This window comes from Nyctibius grandis, chromosome Z (genome assembly GCF_013368605.1).
Source record: "Nyctibius grandis isolate bNycGra1 chromosome Z, bNycGra1.pri, whole genome shotgun sequence".
Classification (NCBI taxonomy): Eukaryota; Metazoa; Chordata; class Aves; order Nyctibiiformes; family Nyctibiidae; genus Nyctibius; species Nyctibius grandis.
Window position 1 is genome coordinate 9,837,444 of NC_090695.1, and position 16,106 is coordinate 9,853,549.

Consider the following 16,106-nt stretch of genomic DNA (forward strand, 5'->3'; position numbering starts at 1 on the left):
AACGCGACAAACAACCTGAGTGAGCACTCTGGAACAAACAACTTGTTCTCAGCTGATAAGGACACTGGCCCATTTCCTCCTGTATCTCTTTTATGTTGTTTAGCTATATCACATATAGGAAGAGAAATAAGAGTCTAATCTTTTGCACCCATACACTCTCCTCCCAACACAGCAGACTATAAATAACACTCAGCAGCATGGCCTGCTACCGATACCTCTACTGTGAGTGGAGGTGAGAATATCCAAACGAAGCGCCTGTAGCATTGCAACGCTCTCAGTTTGCCGAGAAACCATGATTTCTCCCATCTCCGCAAACAGTTTTCAGTTTCACCACCCAGAACCCCCAGAATCAGCATGTTCCTGATGCAGCCAAGCGTACTTGTATCTTCCACGCACATCCCCACCCACTCTCACACGAGCAAAAATAAATACTGGACAGGAGAAGACAAAAAAGAGCAATTAAAAGCGACCACAAATATGGCCAGTTCAGATTTAATCTGTTATAATCCCCATCTTTAGACCACCATTTTCCAGCTTGAGTGTTTCAAGTCGGGTGGCCTTAAACCTCTTGCAGCCGAATAAAAGCAGCCCGGCTTTCAGACATACTTAGCGATAGCTGAAGTCTGTGGGATCTGCAAAGTGCTCAGCACCTGAAATTATCCCCTTTTTAAAAATATACATATTTCAAAGGTGCCTAACACTAGAAGCCTAAATTTGAAAATTTAGACCCCGATTTTTACCGCTCCCATTTTAATCACAACAACTCAGCCTACACCTTGGTAGACACTCACCTATTACTTGGACATTATTTTCTTGCTCACAGATTTCTACTGCATTAATGCCCAGTGCTTTCAGATACGAGTTGCATCTAAGAGCAGATTCAGTTGTGGTGGATGCTGAGTTAGTTCATCAGTTTTAAGAGAATTTTTCAGCTTTGCAATAAAATGCTCATGTTTTAGGCATAAAAGTTGTGCAAAATTATACTCTTTTGTCATGCGCTTTTAGCAAAACTGCACTTAGAAGAATAAAGTGAGATTGTTCCAGACATTCTCTTATTACAACAAAAAAAAGGACCAGACCCTAAGTAAGTGTCCTGCAGTCTTATTACAGCTAAGTGATACAGTACAGTCTAAATACCCATCCTTGTCAACAGGATGGCAACCAACAAGTTACACTCCCAATGCTCTGCAGATACTAAAAATATCAGGGACAGGCACAGTGTTATTTACCTCAGTCAAAATACTTTAAACTAAACCCAGGAGAGGTCTTAAAGTTCCATTAAAACTGCCACATAATACAAAAATGTCTCTAACATTTGGCTTCCTTTATCCTTGATAATCAGGTGAGATTTTACGATGCTCATCACATGCTTGCTCAGTGGTTCTCCAAGGCTCTTAGCACCACTCTGTAGAGCATTAAGACACTTCTGTGTGGCTTTAGAACCAAAGACAGCTTCTAGCCAGTTTTAAATGTTTTGTCTTAGCAAGTGTGATTAAATGTAGTGCTTCCATCATACTGAAGTTCTGTGTTTTCTGATTAGTAGCTGAACAGGGCCCTCTGGTACAGATTTAATGATGTTCCAGGCATCATAATGCATGAGGCCAAGTAATGATTTCCCACTAACAGCGAGAATTTCATCTCCAGTTTCTATGTTTCCAGATTGCTCCGCAGCACCACCTAGGAGCAAAAGGGGGGAAAAGTCAGTGTAAAAAATAAAAAGTAAACCCATAAAAATTTTCTTTCCACTGTGAGGAACAGCAAATAAACTCTTTTCCCAACAATGGCAATTTCAGTACAAGTCACTTATGTTCAGCTCAGCTTGAGAAATCTACCCCATGCTGCATCTCACAGAAAATGTTAATCAAGATAAATCCTTGTTCTCAGAAAAAGAAATGTCTGGTTTTGAAGGAAGCAGCGTGAGTGCATGTAATATGCTGTACATTATCTCTGTAGAAAACCTGGTTGATAAAATGAGCATACAGGTTGTATGTGGCATGAATGTATTTTCTCAAATGGAATTTTAACATAGTAATAAGCAGATAATGCAGTAGAATGTAAAACCCAGATAAAAGGGATGAACAAACCAAATACGGGTAGCAAACTTAGGACAAACACACCAGACAGAAACAGCTCCTAGAGAGAGGCACACCCTTCACTGCTGATGAAAGTATATTTTCTGTAACGATAATTTAACCAACATCAGCCATCACAGGGAGAGGAAAAGAACTGTATCTAAGGATATAAATTAATAAGTTCAAAAATTAAACATGCTCCTCAGAATCAATTTCTAAAGAAGGGAAAACAAACATGCACACAGAAATTGATATGCAATTCAGGAAATATCAGTTTGATATTTTTCTTTGATGAGAGAATAAACCGCTGAAAAGTAATCCTGTAAAGATGCTGCACACCCACAGCTTCATTGATAGTTTCAGTTTCGTTTAGAAAGTGCTATATTTTTCACTAAACTGAATCTCAGACTAAGGCATATTAAAATCACAGCATAGTTGTGGTATAGGTTTCCTTTCTACACACATTTCATGTAAGTTTAACTACCTGCTGACAAACAAAGATCCAAGAGTGGCAGTTTTTGAATATAAACATCATATATTCTTGGTGAAAGCTAATGTTGATATTTAAGAAAAAAAAATAACAAAGACCAAAAAAAAGGGTAAACTCAATAATTGGGTATAATGCAGGATGGTGTTCTGGAACTGTACTGATTATCTGTACCGTGGTCCTCTTACAAAAGAGAATCGGATAAGGCATGAACTTCTCAAACTGTTATATACAATATTGCTGCTGTAATTTAATGTCTAGAATAGTGGACAAGCCTGGGAAGGAACTGCATCATATTTAGTAAATCATATTGCTCCACAAACATTTACTAGCAAATGCAATCCCTAGCCATTCCCAGGAGAGTTTGTTTTACTGACCACTTTGGCTAGTAAGTGGTAATAAATGAGGGCCACAGAAACCACCCTTGCTTCAAAAAAAATTTGAGTCCAAGAATTAAAATGTCTGTCCAATGCACAAAAGGAGAACTGGGATAATATCCACTGCATGCTTGTAGTACCTTTAAAGACTCTTTTTACAAGCAAGGGCCTGTCTCCAGTAATGGAAGCTTTTCCACCATCAAGACTGAATCCCAAGCCAGCAGAGGTTTTCAATAATTCCACACAGATGACATCATTCATATCCAGGTTTGGATCTGTGACAGAACATACACAGCATCTTGTTATGCAGTCAACAGTAAATTTTAAGTTGTGTTTGGTTGGTTTTGTTTTTGCTGCAGTGACAAAGCAATTCAGAGTTCCAGTTCATATTCAGACTGGAACATGTTGTCACCCAGTTTCTCAGAAGTGATGTGTATTATTGCAGCTGTGAAGAGGAGGCAGTACAAAATGCATTTATGCACAGAGACATGTTCATTTTGTATGTTCAACAAAAACCTTCCAAGGCATTTTTTTTGGCAAAATTAAAGCTTAGTAAACTTAGCAAAGACTCTAAATATTAACAAAATAATGGAAAAATTACAAAAATAGTGAGTGGAAAGCATTTCTTTTTCTTTCATTTGTTCCCACGTGCTTATTCAATGAGCCACATCTTTTTAAATAACAGTAATGAATGAAACATTACATTAAACAAACATGTTCCATCCTCTTAAGGAAAAGTCTATAATCACTCACTAGTGTGAATAATTGTTTCTGGTCTCATATTTATGGAAACAACCATAATTACCTGTAGGTGCATCCTGCCTCCTACATAGCAGATATTTTTAGAACACTATATTGCTATAGCTGACATAAAATACGATTTTGCTTAGGAGAAAATAAACCTGCAATGTTGGAAAACAGGACCCTCTGCCCTGTGCAAATGTAAAAATTATGCAGTCTGTGTTATCACAAATTACTGCTACCGTTATCTCAAACAACTTTAAATGTTATCTAAAACATTTGAAGATGTGCTTTGCCTCGTAGGATGGAAATATGTTCTTAATAACCCAATACTATGTTGTTTATGAGATAATGTTGCCCCCTAGTGCGTGCACCCAGCAGATATTCTGCATTTGTCAACGTGCAGGATGCAGGAGCGTAGGGTAGAAAGGGATTCTGAAGTAATTATGTACATTATATCCATGGGAGCAATTCCAGAAAGGCCGATCCATTCATTTACAGAGTGCTTCCTATTTCTTTTAAGCTGTATTACAAAGCTGTACTACAAAACCCAGTGAAAGCATAAACCAATAAAAACTGCTACAGAAAAAAAAACCACAAACAGTAATGACTACGGTCAACGACTTAAAAAATGGGTTAGTGGCAGCTCCATGTCCTGGTTTTGGGGTGGTCTGAGCTGAGTGCTCGGTGAAGCCACATCACCAAATCTCTCAGCAATAAGCTGTAACCACTGCCCACTCGCTCCCAGGGACACCGCAGCAGTGCACGACTGAAGCAGGTCATCCCCTGCTCTGGAAGCAGTGGCATACTGACAGGTACTATACGGTTTTGTGCCTTAATTCTACAAAAAAAATTGAGAGATCTGTTTGTAACACCCCAAGTGCAGCCTTCACACTGAAATGCTGTCTTGTTCACAAACAGGAACTTAACCATTCCACTGACACATTTCCACTTAAACCATTTATCCCTAGTTTCCTATCGGATGGCTGACTTGGATTTGGCTTAGCTCCATTTATGCAATATCAAAATAATTTCTTCTATGTTTTTAGTACAAACAGTATGAAATCTGCTATGACAAAGAGCAAGTGCAGTCCCTATGCATAACAAACTGCAGAGCTTGGGGTCTTCTTTGAGGTTGGCTTTTCTTTTCTTTTTTGGTTGTTTGCTTTCTTGCACTGACTACTGTTATTACTTAAAAGGAGTTTATCCTGAATTGGAGGAACATGTGGAACCACTAATTTTAGCAGAAATTGGATTAGGCCCTAAATGTCCTTCTAAGTTTCTGCATAGTTATGATATTTTTTAAAAAAACCTCAAACTGCATTCAGGCTCCAAAGAGAGCAAATAAAATTTAAAGGTAATTTGATTTGCTCCCTTCAATCACATAAGGCATAGAGACGCTTTTAATCTAAAACACATGGACATTTTTCCCTTCAGTCTGCTCTGCAAGGGAACCCTTCCAACTGTTCTTGGACAAAGACCATACCTGTTCCTATTTCCATGGAAACATCCTTTCCAGACCCCACACATTTTCTGCCAGTAGCTGATATCTCAAGTCTGGAGGAATTGTTTGCTTTGTCTTTTTCCTTCTGGATTACAATGACCGCGTATTTGTACAGTCTTGCCTGATGAAGAGCATTCAGGACATCACCATGGACTGAGCTCGCAAGAGACTTGCCATTGATAGACAGAACAAGATCTCCTCGATGAATAGTCCCTTCTTGAGACGCCACTCCCTTTGAAAACACTCTGTGGACCTACAAGAAAGATTTTAACTTAAGGATGCTTTAACCTTATGATGACACAAAGTGCTCTAAAGGCCAAGGTGAACCCAGAGTCCCCACCAAAGTCTGCAATTAGTGCCCAGAACTGCAGTTAGGGATGGCGAGGAAAGCAGAGGAAAAGATGCTATTAAAAGATGCATGGTCATATCTAAGCCAAAGACAACCAAACCCAGCCAGAAAATGTAATATCACAGATCACTTATGCTTTCACCCAACTCCTCAAAGGTCTTCAATTAACATACTTCGAAGTAACACACAGGGTAAATCCACACCTGTGCTACAGCACACAGTTCTAGGTCTGCTGGGTAAAGGTTCCAGGAAGCAAATCTGTGTCCAAAATTCTGCATGGCATTTTGTCTAGGAATTTATCCTAATACCCAGACCAACACTGAGGAATCAGAAGCCTTTTAGCTCCTGTTCCTTCTCATTGCATGGCCATGCTGAGATGGACACCTGCCATGACCCTTAGAGATCCAAGGAGACAGATTTCCAGCCAGTCTAAGCAGGCATTCAAAGCTGGAATAACAGCCTCAATGACAGATGTAGACACCCAAATGCAAGAGGTAACTGGAATACAGGGGTCATGTCCAAAGCATCTGCTGTGTTCCCTTACATGCTCAGCTCCTCAGTACCTTGAAGCTCACTAGGCATTTTTATTTCTGCACCCAAGTGTGGGCAGAACAGCCCATCTAAGCTGCTCAGCACCCAATGCCAACCCTAAATCCAGCTGAGACCCAGAAACACAGTAGGTCAAGGACATTAAAATGCTCCCCAACTGAGAAACATGCTTTATTACACACTCTGAACAAAGAGGATCTGGAAAGAGCAGGAGCTGATGCTCTTTTGGTCTCATAGCTAATGGCATTCAGGAGAAAGACTCCATCAGCTACTCAGCCTCAGGGAGCTCAAGATCATATTTTTAGGTAGTGTCCCTGTCTCTAGGTGAGGAGGTCTCTGGGGTGGGACACTGTTGAGCCTTCCCCTTGCTCACAGCTGACATTGCATGTGTTTGGGCCAGAGACAGGGAACACAACCTTTGTACTGAGAGAAGTAGAGTCCATTCCCTAGACTGTCACCATGTTCTAACTCAGTGACTGCTTAATGTAAAATTAATTTACTTATATTGGTCTTGTACAAGAGCAAAACCCAGAAGATTCCTGCAAGGGCTGCTGCAGGCCCCAAAGACTAAGGACATACCCTTCTTCTAATCTCAGCACTTAATGGATCTCTCTCTTTCAGGGCAGAATTTAAATGCCTAACTTGTGTGAAGAAATTGTCACACAGGGCACCGGTTGTCTTGGACTTTTCTGTCTCATTGATCTCTTTTTGAATAGTATATAAGTTGCTTGGTCTCACTTTTTACACACCAACATCACTTAATGGCACACGGTATCTTTCTTTCAGAATTCTGTAAAAGACTTTTTTTTTTTTTTTAAAAAAAGCAACAAACAAAACAAAAACCATCATTTAGTGACCACCCACAGGTTTTAATAACATCAAACCAAATTTGTGACATGAAATCCAGAATGCTTGCTGAGGTCTGAAACAGTTACTCTCAGGATTTGCAAAATCCTTCAAAAACTTTGCTGCACAGAGTTTACTTTCAAGGGCTGGCAATGAAAATCTCCCCTAAAAGGTTGCATGCACTGCAACTGCATACAGAATTTTATTTACATGCATAGGATTTAGATCTAGCTGATCCCATCCAGTAACAGACTTTTAAAGACTGAAAACATAATTGGCATACATCTCCTGTAAAAAAAATTATGCTTCCCAGACACTCTGTGATTTCAGTTGCAGATGGTAATGCAGCCGCCTCTGAGAGACACTGTTTTATGACTGAATGACTTGCAGTGAGTCTTGATAAACGAGCACTTGATCTAATCACCAGCCTGCTTTAAAGTGAGCTTTGCAAAAAAAATAACTTGCAGCCATCACTTACTGTGACTGATTTCTGTTCCAGATCTGTTCCTCCAGCAACACTAAATCCCAGGCCAGCTCCTTCTTCTTTGTGCAAGACTACAAAGTATGTGTCTTCTTTGCTCTAGCAGAAAAATGGGGTGGAGGGCAAGGGGAAGGAGAAGAAAACAAAACCAAAGATCAAGACCAAGTTTTCACACAAATGACAAATTCCCAGATTCTCAGATTATGGCAGGTGAAAAAAGCAACTGAGGGAATTGGCATGGAGACATTAAATACCATTTCTGTTTATGCTACTGATGAGTAGCAGCCATATAGGAGAACTCAGGTGACAGCAGTTCAGTTCAAGGCTAGAAGGCAAAGTCAGAGTTGGGATTGTGGAACGGTATTAAACGGTATTAAACCTTGAGCAGCCTAATTTTCACAAGCTGTAATCAACTTTGCATTGCTCGACATTTTGCAGTCAAAACTCAATAGTTCCCATACACCTTTCTGGACCAAGCACTGTACTTTCCGTGGAATTACTCATGCTTTTGTTATCCCATTTCTCCTTCCTCTTGAAAGGCAGTTACAAAGATGTAATGCAGTGCAGTTGCGTCAACCTCTTCTCAGCAGTGCTGGGCAATCTTGCAAGGGGCAGTGGCTACAAATTGAAGCTTTGGAAGGTTAAATGGGACAGCAGGAAAAACTGTTGCACTTGGGAGGTGGAAATAAGGAGCCTGTTAGTCATCTAAACCAGACTAAGCTGGGCTGTTGTGGAAATGGGAGCATCTAGCACAGGAAAGGGACCGGTGCAGGTCTACACAAGGGCTGAACTTGGCTCCACACCAGAACAAAGGTGTAAAGCTGATTTCTTCAAAGAGATGGTCTGCTGCCAAAATAAAGAATGTGCCATGAGAGATAAGCAGTCCCATCCAGTAAGTCTGGTGCTGTCTTCTGAATGGTTATTAGGACAAAATCAGACGCTGTTAGAGAGACCACATTTTGTGGTGTTAAGGAGCACTATAAGCAGGCATTTGGTGGAGCAAGGAGATAGTAAACCGTCTGTGGGACAGAGCATCAGAAGTAAGGAGTAGAAAGCAGGTCTCCCAGCTGTTCCCTGGGATCCCATCCAACATCAGTCATTTCCAGAAACTGACAACACTAAAATTAATGGCACATCATTAGAAAACAACCTCTTAATCTATTTAGCATTAAATATTCAGTTCACTAAACTCAACATTTTAACTCAGCATTTGCCTTTTAATTTTGTTTCAAAGGGCACAGGGAACTCCAGATTATTATCATTTTTTGATGAAACAACAGCCAAACTCTTGGTCTCACTGTGTGCTTTTTTTGCCAAATAGTGGCCCTGGAAGATTTTCTGCATTAGAGGCATCCCTTAATGTACAGAGCCAATGTCAGAAACTGATGCCACCCTGCTCCACACCACCGATCCATCAGTGCTTGAGGAGAGAGGAGCAGTCAGGGCTGAACAGTCTTTTGTAGCTGTTAAGACCATTCTCACCTGTACTCAAGTGAAAACAGCCTTATGTTAGGCTAGAAATAATAAAATCAGTTAAGTATGTAGGCTAGCTCCTTTCAGCGTGCAGTGAGGGTAATGGAAACATACACATATCTTTGAACATTAACTACTAAAGCAGCCCTTTTTGTTCAAGATGTTAGGTTCTTTCCAGTTCTTGCTACCACAACTTAATTTGCTTACGCTGTGGAAGAAAAAAAATAAAAATATCAGAGGCTCAGATGTTAGAGGGCTGTGTGAGGATCATACGTCCTGGGCCAGTCAGCAACACAGTCTGAACCCTGGCTTCCCACTGCTGAGATCGTGCATTTCCTCCCTCCCCAGCTCTCAATACTGTCCTCAGCCAGCACGTGTACTATGGGGCACAGAGACCTGGCTATGGATGCTTAGTGCTTTACTTGGCCACACCATGGACACACAAGGCCTCCAGCGATCACCTCTGTTTAGCCTGTTAGCCAAAGATACCAGTCACAAGGATTTAAACAATGAAATGCCAATGTATTTATTGTTTTTATATTAGCAGCACTTATTAAATGTTAGCAGTAAATTCAGCACAGTTCAGAGCAAAAGATGATGACAAACTCTTCCCAGGGACTCTCTCAGTGCAAATCAGGCAGTCCATCTCATTTTTCAGTAATTGCGTATCTATGAAGCACTGTCCTATTGTACCTTTAAATCCAGCATTTGACTAGCATAAGATTTTCCAGCGTACATGCCATATTGGGCTTAAATATGGATAAGAAACTATGCAGACAAGGAGTGCATTCCAAAAAGCATTCAGCTTTATAAATATTTGAGTTCTTAGACTTTGAAAAGTGGCATAAAGAAATAACCTCTCCAAGACCTCATGCAAAATACTTTAAAGAACACTTAATTTCCTTTGTCCAGAAGTACAATCCAATCCTAAATATATCAGTAAACCTACCAAGCTCTTGGCTCAACAAGCTCTTGGGACTTGCAAGCTTTAGCTACGCTGTCCCTGGAAGGAGGTAAAGCCGGGTATTTTGGGGAGGTCCTGTTCCCCCCAGCCTGTTCTACGTTTGAAATAGCAGCCTTTGTGAATAAGACTCAGGAACGCTCTAAATGCAACTCAGCCAGCAGTTATGCAGACCAGATGGCAGTTTTCCCTCCAGTGCTGTCATTATTTTATCAACTTCTGTTCTGATTTAATAAGTATGTGGATGTATCCCAAAAACACAAACACAAACACTGCAAACAGGGAACTAATGTTCTGGCAATCATTTCACTTTGGAGGCCTTCTTTAAACACCTGGATAATGAAGCAGGTTACCTTAATGCAATAACCAGTTTCCACAGAAGAGAGCAAAAACGGCACAGGAGTCTCTTACAAACCCTCCAGCAGATGATTTCTGGTGTTGCAAGCCACCAGTTCAGCATTAAACAAAATAAATTCAATTTCTGTGGTTGCAGCTCCTAGCAAAAGGCGGGTGCTTCCAGGAACAGAGAGGAGCAGAGCTTCCCCTGCACGGTGGGCAAAATGAGTCTGACTCAGATGGTTGGTAGAAAGTTAAATTCTGATGTGCAATTATTGGCAAACCCAGGAGTTTCTCAGCTGTAATAATGACTCAAATGGAAGCATGCTTCTCCACTTAAAACAGGTCTGTTTTTTGTGGCTCAAAACTGCTTTCGCACTGGACAAACAATACCCTTTCTTATACAAAAGCCATTCAAATTTATTATGGGCTTATAGCAAGCATTCAAAAACCAGCATTAGTAAAACTACCATCAACTGTAACCTACCACAGGACCATTGGAGGAGCTCTGAAACTGTTTGCAAGATATTTTATCTGCCATTAAGAAAACCCTTTAAAAATACTGCCAATAATATAGTTTTATCTTCTGGTTTTTACCTTTACTTGTGCTTTGACTTCTTGGAGCATAGCAGTGACGTCACATTTTGGTACTACTGCTGACAAAACAGACTGCAGTTTCTGCTGGTCCAGGCTTGAGACGAGCAGCTGATCCAAGCTAAAATGAACAGAAAAATATAAAAGACAGCTTTGTATTTCTAGACCGTGTAGAGATATTTTTCAGGTATACAATGTAGGTTGCATTAGGGTAAATGATGAAGGGCCAGCTCATTAACAAACAGAAATCTTGAAAAGAGGTAAGAAAAGGTATATGCTGAGAGAATAGGAAGGGGCAGAGAAGACAATTTAAGAATAACTCTGAAAATCAGTCCCCATTTTGTTCCCCTCCTCCTTCTCCAAGGGTTTAGACATTAACAAAACCAAGGAGACAGCTACATCTGAGGACTGCTTCTGGCAGGACAACAAGCTCGTTTGTCACCGCAGGCTGTGCTGGCAGCCAGTGCTGTGCAGCCTCCCCTCCACAGCGGCTGCTGTGGTGTAACGTGGCCAAAAACTGACCAAAACCAGCAAGAGGGGACACAGAAAAGGAGCCCGGCACTGCCAGGATAAAGCCTTTCACCCTGGTCTGAAGCGGGGCCGCCACCAGACAGCAGCACGGCGGCTCCGAGCGATCAGGAGCATGAAGGATGGCACCCCGAATCTGAGGGGAATGGGAGCCGGGGCCAAAGCTGAAACGTGCTTTGGGGCAGACCTGGGACAATGGGGAAGCTTCATCTCGGGGGAGGCTTGTGGGGATGAAAAGGAAACAGCGGCAGCAAAGCCGACACACCAACCTGATGGACCAGCTGTTTTCTGAGCGCTCCCCATCCAGAGAGCTGCCATGGAGCACGTCGTCATCCGAGGCAGAGCCCGGCGTCCCTGAGCCGCTGTCCCGAGGGCTGCCGGCACACATCCCCATGCCACCCGCCTCAGCGGGGCCGCAGCGGGCTGGCGGGGCTGCATCGCTCCGGGCGGGCAAGCCCAGGGCTCTGCGGGGTGTGATTTCCAGCTCTGTCTTGAAGCAGGCGGGCTGCGGCAGCCCCGAGAAGCCCTCTCCACACAGCTTGTCCAGGTCGGGCATGCTGAGGGCCCTCAGCTCCCGCACCCTGGAGCGGGACAGCGGCGGCCGCCCCAGGCCCCGGCTGCGGCGTGCCTGCGAGGCCGAGGGGCGAAAGGTGGCCACGTCTGCCCCAGCGCTGCCCTCCTCGCTCCTCTGGGGATTTCCTTCCCCCTTGGAAGCTCCCTCTGCAGCACGCGTGGGCTCTGCGCTTGTGGGAGACTTGGCCGTGGCATTGGCTGGGCTGGGGCTGCCGCCATAGGAGCTCAAGCTGCGCCGCAAGACCCGCGGCGTCTCGGCAGGGCTGGCTGTGGTGGCCATCCCACCGCATGACCTCCTGGTGAGGGGGGACCTCACAGCCGAGTGTATATCGATGGCCTTCACGATGGGCCGGTCGAAATTTGCCAGGTTTTCAAAGGATTTGATCCTCTGTTTGACGGAGAAGGATGAGGTAGGTTCATGTGGCCAGTTCAGCTCGTAGTAGTAGTAATTCCTCCTGAAGCTCCTCAGCTTATCGGTGACAGGGCAGCTAATGTTGCTGGCTGAGGGCGACGTGTCATGGACCCTCTGGGTGCTTTTGGAGGCGTATGCCTGCTCCTTCCCACTCTGGCCATTTGCCAGGTTGAGATGGACCATCTTTAACATCCCCGTTGCTGCCTGGGGGTATTTCTCCTCTGCAGCATGGCCCTGAGGTCCTTGAACAGGATGAACATCTGCAACACGGCAGTCCTCCCTCAAGTGACCTGATAACTGAGCCGGCATCGAGTAAGTCCTCGTCACAGGTTTCGACAAGCCATAGAGATTTCTGTCTCCGGTGGCATCCACTTTCAAGAAATCCTGCATGGTCCCCATCTCCCCAGTGAGCTGAGGCACTTCTGCGTTGGCCTCTTCTGTTTTGTCCAGCAATGGCAGCTGCAAAAACGATGCTGGTGAGGAAGAGGCAGAGGAGGAGGAGGAAGAGGATGATGAGGAGGAAAGCTTCACCTCAATGAAAGTGCGCTGAATCTCCTGCCCTTCCAGCTGCTCCTGCTGAACCGAAGGGGACCTCAACGAAGAAGAGCCTCCAGCAGATGGTCCTGCATTTTGCAGATCTAATTGCCTAAGGTCATCTGCACTATAGATGCTTTTGATTGTGTTCAGGCCTGCTCCAGGCTTCTCAGTCCCCTCTTTCACATCCTCAACTTTTGATATCCCCTGAGGAGATGAAGTGACTTTGGACTGACCGTCTCTGGCTCTGAAATCATCTACCTTAACACCCTTACCCTGACACACCACAGGCTGCATGGAAACTTGCCTTTCTTTTGGCTTTCCCCATGCCTGCTGCAGGTCTGTTAGCTCCTCACAGCCACACTTAATTTCACCACTTGCCGTTGGGCTGCCGGTGCCATTCAGGAGAGGCAGAAGTGAATCTTCAGAAATGACCAGCGATGGTTTATTTTCTAGCTCTGACTTCAGAGTCCTTGAAGCTGCTGAAATGTTCTTGCCAGGATCTGGGTTTGTAGGTGAATTACGGGACAATGGTGTTTTCTTCCCCAGGAGTTTAGGTGACAGCTGTGGAGAAACAGAAATCCTTTTCTGATCAGCCCCACTGACTTTGGTAGGATTAATGCCAGAAGAATCTGAATTTGCCTTTGCTTTGCTTTTGGTGGTGAACCCTTTTAGCTTTGGTCCTGCTTTGGCCTTCTGGTTATTTAAGAGGGTGTCCGTTATACTTTTTTGTGCCATTCCCTTAGACTCCTGACAGGATTTTCTTTGCAAGGATGGGCTGTGCGGTACTGCAGCTCCTTTGCAGTGATTTGTGCCTGAGCTTTGGACTTTTCCATTTGAAGTCCTTCCTGAAATCACAGAGTTAATTTTCTCATTTTTCCCTGGCAAGTCATGAGTTGTATTAGCCTTTGGATCTTTAGATCTAGTGGGAAAGGGAGACCTGAGTGATATTGCTCTTGACGATGCATTCACATGATTGCTGTCTGTTTTAGAGAAGCTGGACAAATCGTTCGTTTCTTTCTTCATTAAGCAGTAACTAACAGCATGATTACAGTCACCAACCACCGTCTCGCTTTCAGATTTGGATCTCTGCTCATCATGACATCCTTCCTTCTCAAGCAAGTTGTTCTCCAAGCCATTGATATTTCTAGCAGAGCAAAAGTTTATCGTTTTGCAGTTCAGAGATCCTTCCTCTTCAATGGATTCACGGCATTTCATATGTCCGTTACTGCTCCCCGAACCCATCTGTTCTTCTGTAGTTAAGGCACCATTGTTACAGAAAGAGTAAACTTCAGGGATACTGACTGAATTCTTTAGGATGTCTTTTTCTGGCAGGAAAACTGAGGAAGGAGAACACAAGGATGCAGAGGACGCTTCTGAACACTGTGAGTGACATGGAGTGGGACCACCATGATCTTCCAAGCCTAGTTTGTTGATGCTTGTCTCCAGTGACCCACACGTTGCACAGCCCTCAGTTTGCAAAACTTTGCCGCCGCAAGGGTGCAGCGGGGACAGAGAGGATGAGCTTGTTGCAGACGTGAGATGCTGCTCCTGTGTGGTCTTTTGCGGCTCATCGTTCATGCAACAAATCTCAATTTGCTCCTCATCCGACTCCATTACAATACAGACTGCAGGGGCATTAGCAGGATGGCACTGCCCAAGCAGCACCTCATTAGCACTGTCAAAGGTTTCTGTGACAGACTCTGCGTCCGAGTGAGAATCCTCCGCAGCCCCATACATAGACTTTGGAAATGGGTCGCTTCTCTTACCTTCCAGAGAGTTTGCTGCAGGCAACTCATCCTCGTTTAAACTGCTAAAATTCCTAGAATAGTTATTTAAAGAGTTTTTATTCACAGTAAAAAGTTTGCCTGTGTTAATGGAATCCAACACAGCCAGCCCCAAAACCCCTTGTGCATTAGCTCCACAATTCACAGGTTTTTCCAGCAGCTCCTCCTTGGCTGGCCGCAGCTCAGATCCGGGACAGCCTTCGTCAGTCCCACAGCAGCACATCGTGGTGTACTCATCTCGGAGGGGGCTTTCCGCTCGCGACGGGGTGCGCGAAGCCCTGCTCTGGGGAGCGCCCATTTGGCTGAGCAAGTCATCGATGTCAGTGACAGGGATGGCAGCGCAGTCCTCGGCGCGGCTGCTTTTCGTGGTACCTCTTTGCACGTCTTTGCTCGTGGCATCAGGTGGCAGTGTTGTTCTCTCCACCGCGCACCCTCCACCAGCATTCTGCAAACCTGCTCCTTCTCGCTTCCCAGCACTCGGTTCTTCCTCAGTTGCGAGGATGCTGTTGACATCAGCCTGATTTTGACTGTCTACCCCCGGAGACAGGATGAGGTTTGTAAATCTGCTGAGAGCTGCATCATGATTAAAAGAAAAATAATAAAAAAAAGCAAAATCCTGTCAGATATAGGAAGTGATATACAAAACACCAGGCTTTATTACAAAAATAGATACCCACGTCGTCAGACTACGTTTGCCTTTTGCTCTGCACTCCTGCACTTCTGTAATGATGTTTACAACAACTCTAATTAATCATAACCCTGTGCATCTGAGTAGCACACAGGAGGGAGCAATCCACTTATCCAAGGTGAGTATTCATGATCTGTTTAATTCTGATCTTTGAAGTTTCAGCAATCAAGCAGCCAACTACCAAAATGTCAGTGTGCAGTAAGTCAGGCTGAGCAATACCCCTTTCTCATTACTCGTTTGATCGAAGATGTCTCCAATAGATTGCAGAGAGTACACAAAGCCCTGGCATAGCAAACAAAGGTGAACAGGTAACACAGTGATGAGCTGTGCATAAAAAACTTGACTCTGATCCTCTCGGCACTTCTGCAGGTGTTTAATGTGACATGCATGGGTGATGTTATACACGCATTAAGCATATGGGCTTTACAGGATTTCTGGCACAGACTTTTCCTTGCTTCCAATACATGTTTAACCCACTCTTGGGTTAAACACTGTGCTCCCTGTCACTGCTGCACTCTGACACATTCCTGCTCACCCATTTCTCCAGCTCTTCAGTTTTCATCCCTTCACGCAAAGCATCTGCTTGCACCTTTCTACGTTGCTTCTGGGACACGTGTCCCCATTCAAGCCGCCTTCCAGAGGCCAGTTACTACTAGATGAGGCCCAGAAAGTGCATGGAGAAGAAGAGGTGTATTCACAGAGTCAGCATCCTTTCCTGCTCATTCAAACGTGCCAACACATCTCTCTAATCCTTGAACAAACCTGCAGGATTATCCATGCCACTTAATTTAGGTACTCATGTTAAGAAGTGCAG

At 43.9% G+C, this 16,106-nt stretch overlaps 1 protein-coding gene across 1 annotated transcript in view; it reads right to left on the reverse strand.

Annotated features, from left to right (window-relative positions):
- Positions 1-1,510: 1,510 nt before the first annotated feature.
- PDZD2 (PDZ domain containing 2) overlaps positions 1,511-16,106 on the reverse strand; it is a 137,432-nt gene continuing 122,836 nt past the window's right edge. The window contains exons 19-24 of the mRNA XM_068423482.1: positions 11,568-15,177; positions 10,774-10,891; positions 7,404-7,505; positions 5,164-5,434; positions 3,077-3,211; positions 1,511-1,677 (exon numbers count right to left, since the gene is read on the reverse strand). Coding sequence (XP_068279583.1) covers positions 1,511-1,677; positions 3,077-3,211; positions 5,164-5,434; positions 7,404-7,505; positions 10,774-10,891; positions 11,568-15,177 — 4,403 coding nt within the window. The remainder of the gene's footprint in view (positions 1,678-3,076; positions 3,212-5,163; positions 5,435-7,403; positions 7,506-10,773; positions 10,892-11,567; positions 15,178-16,106) is intronic.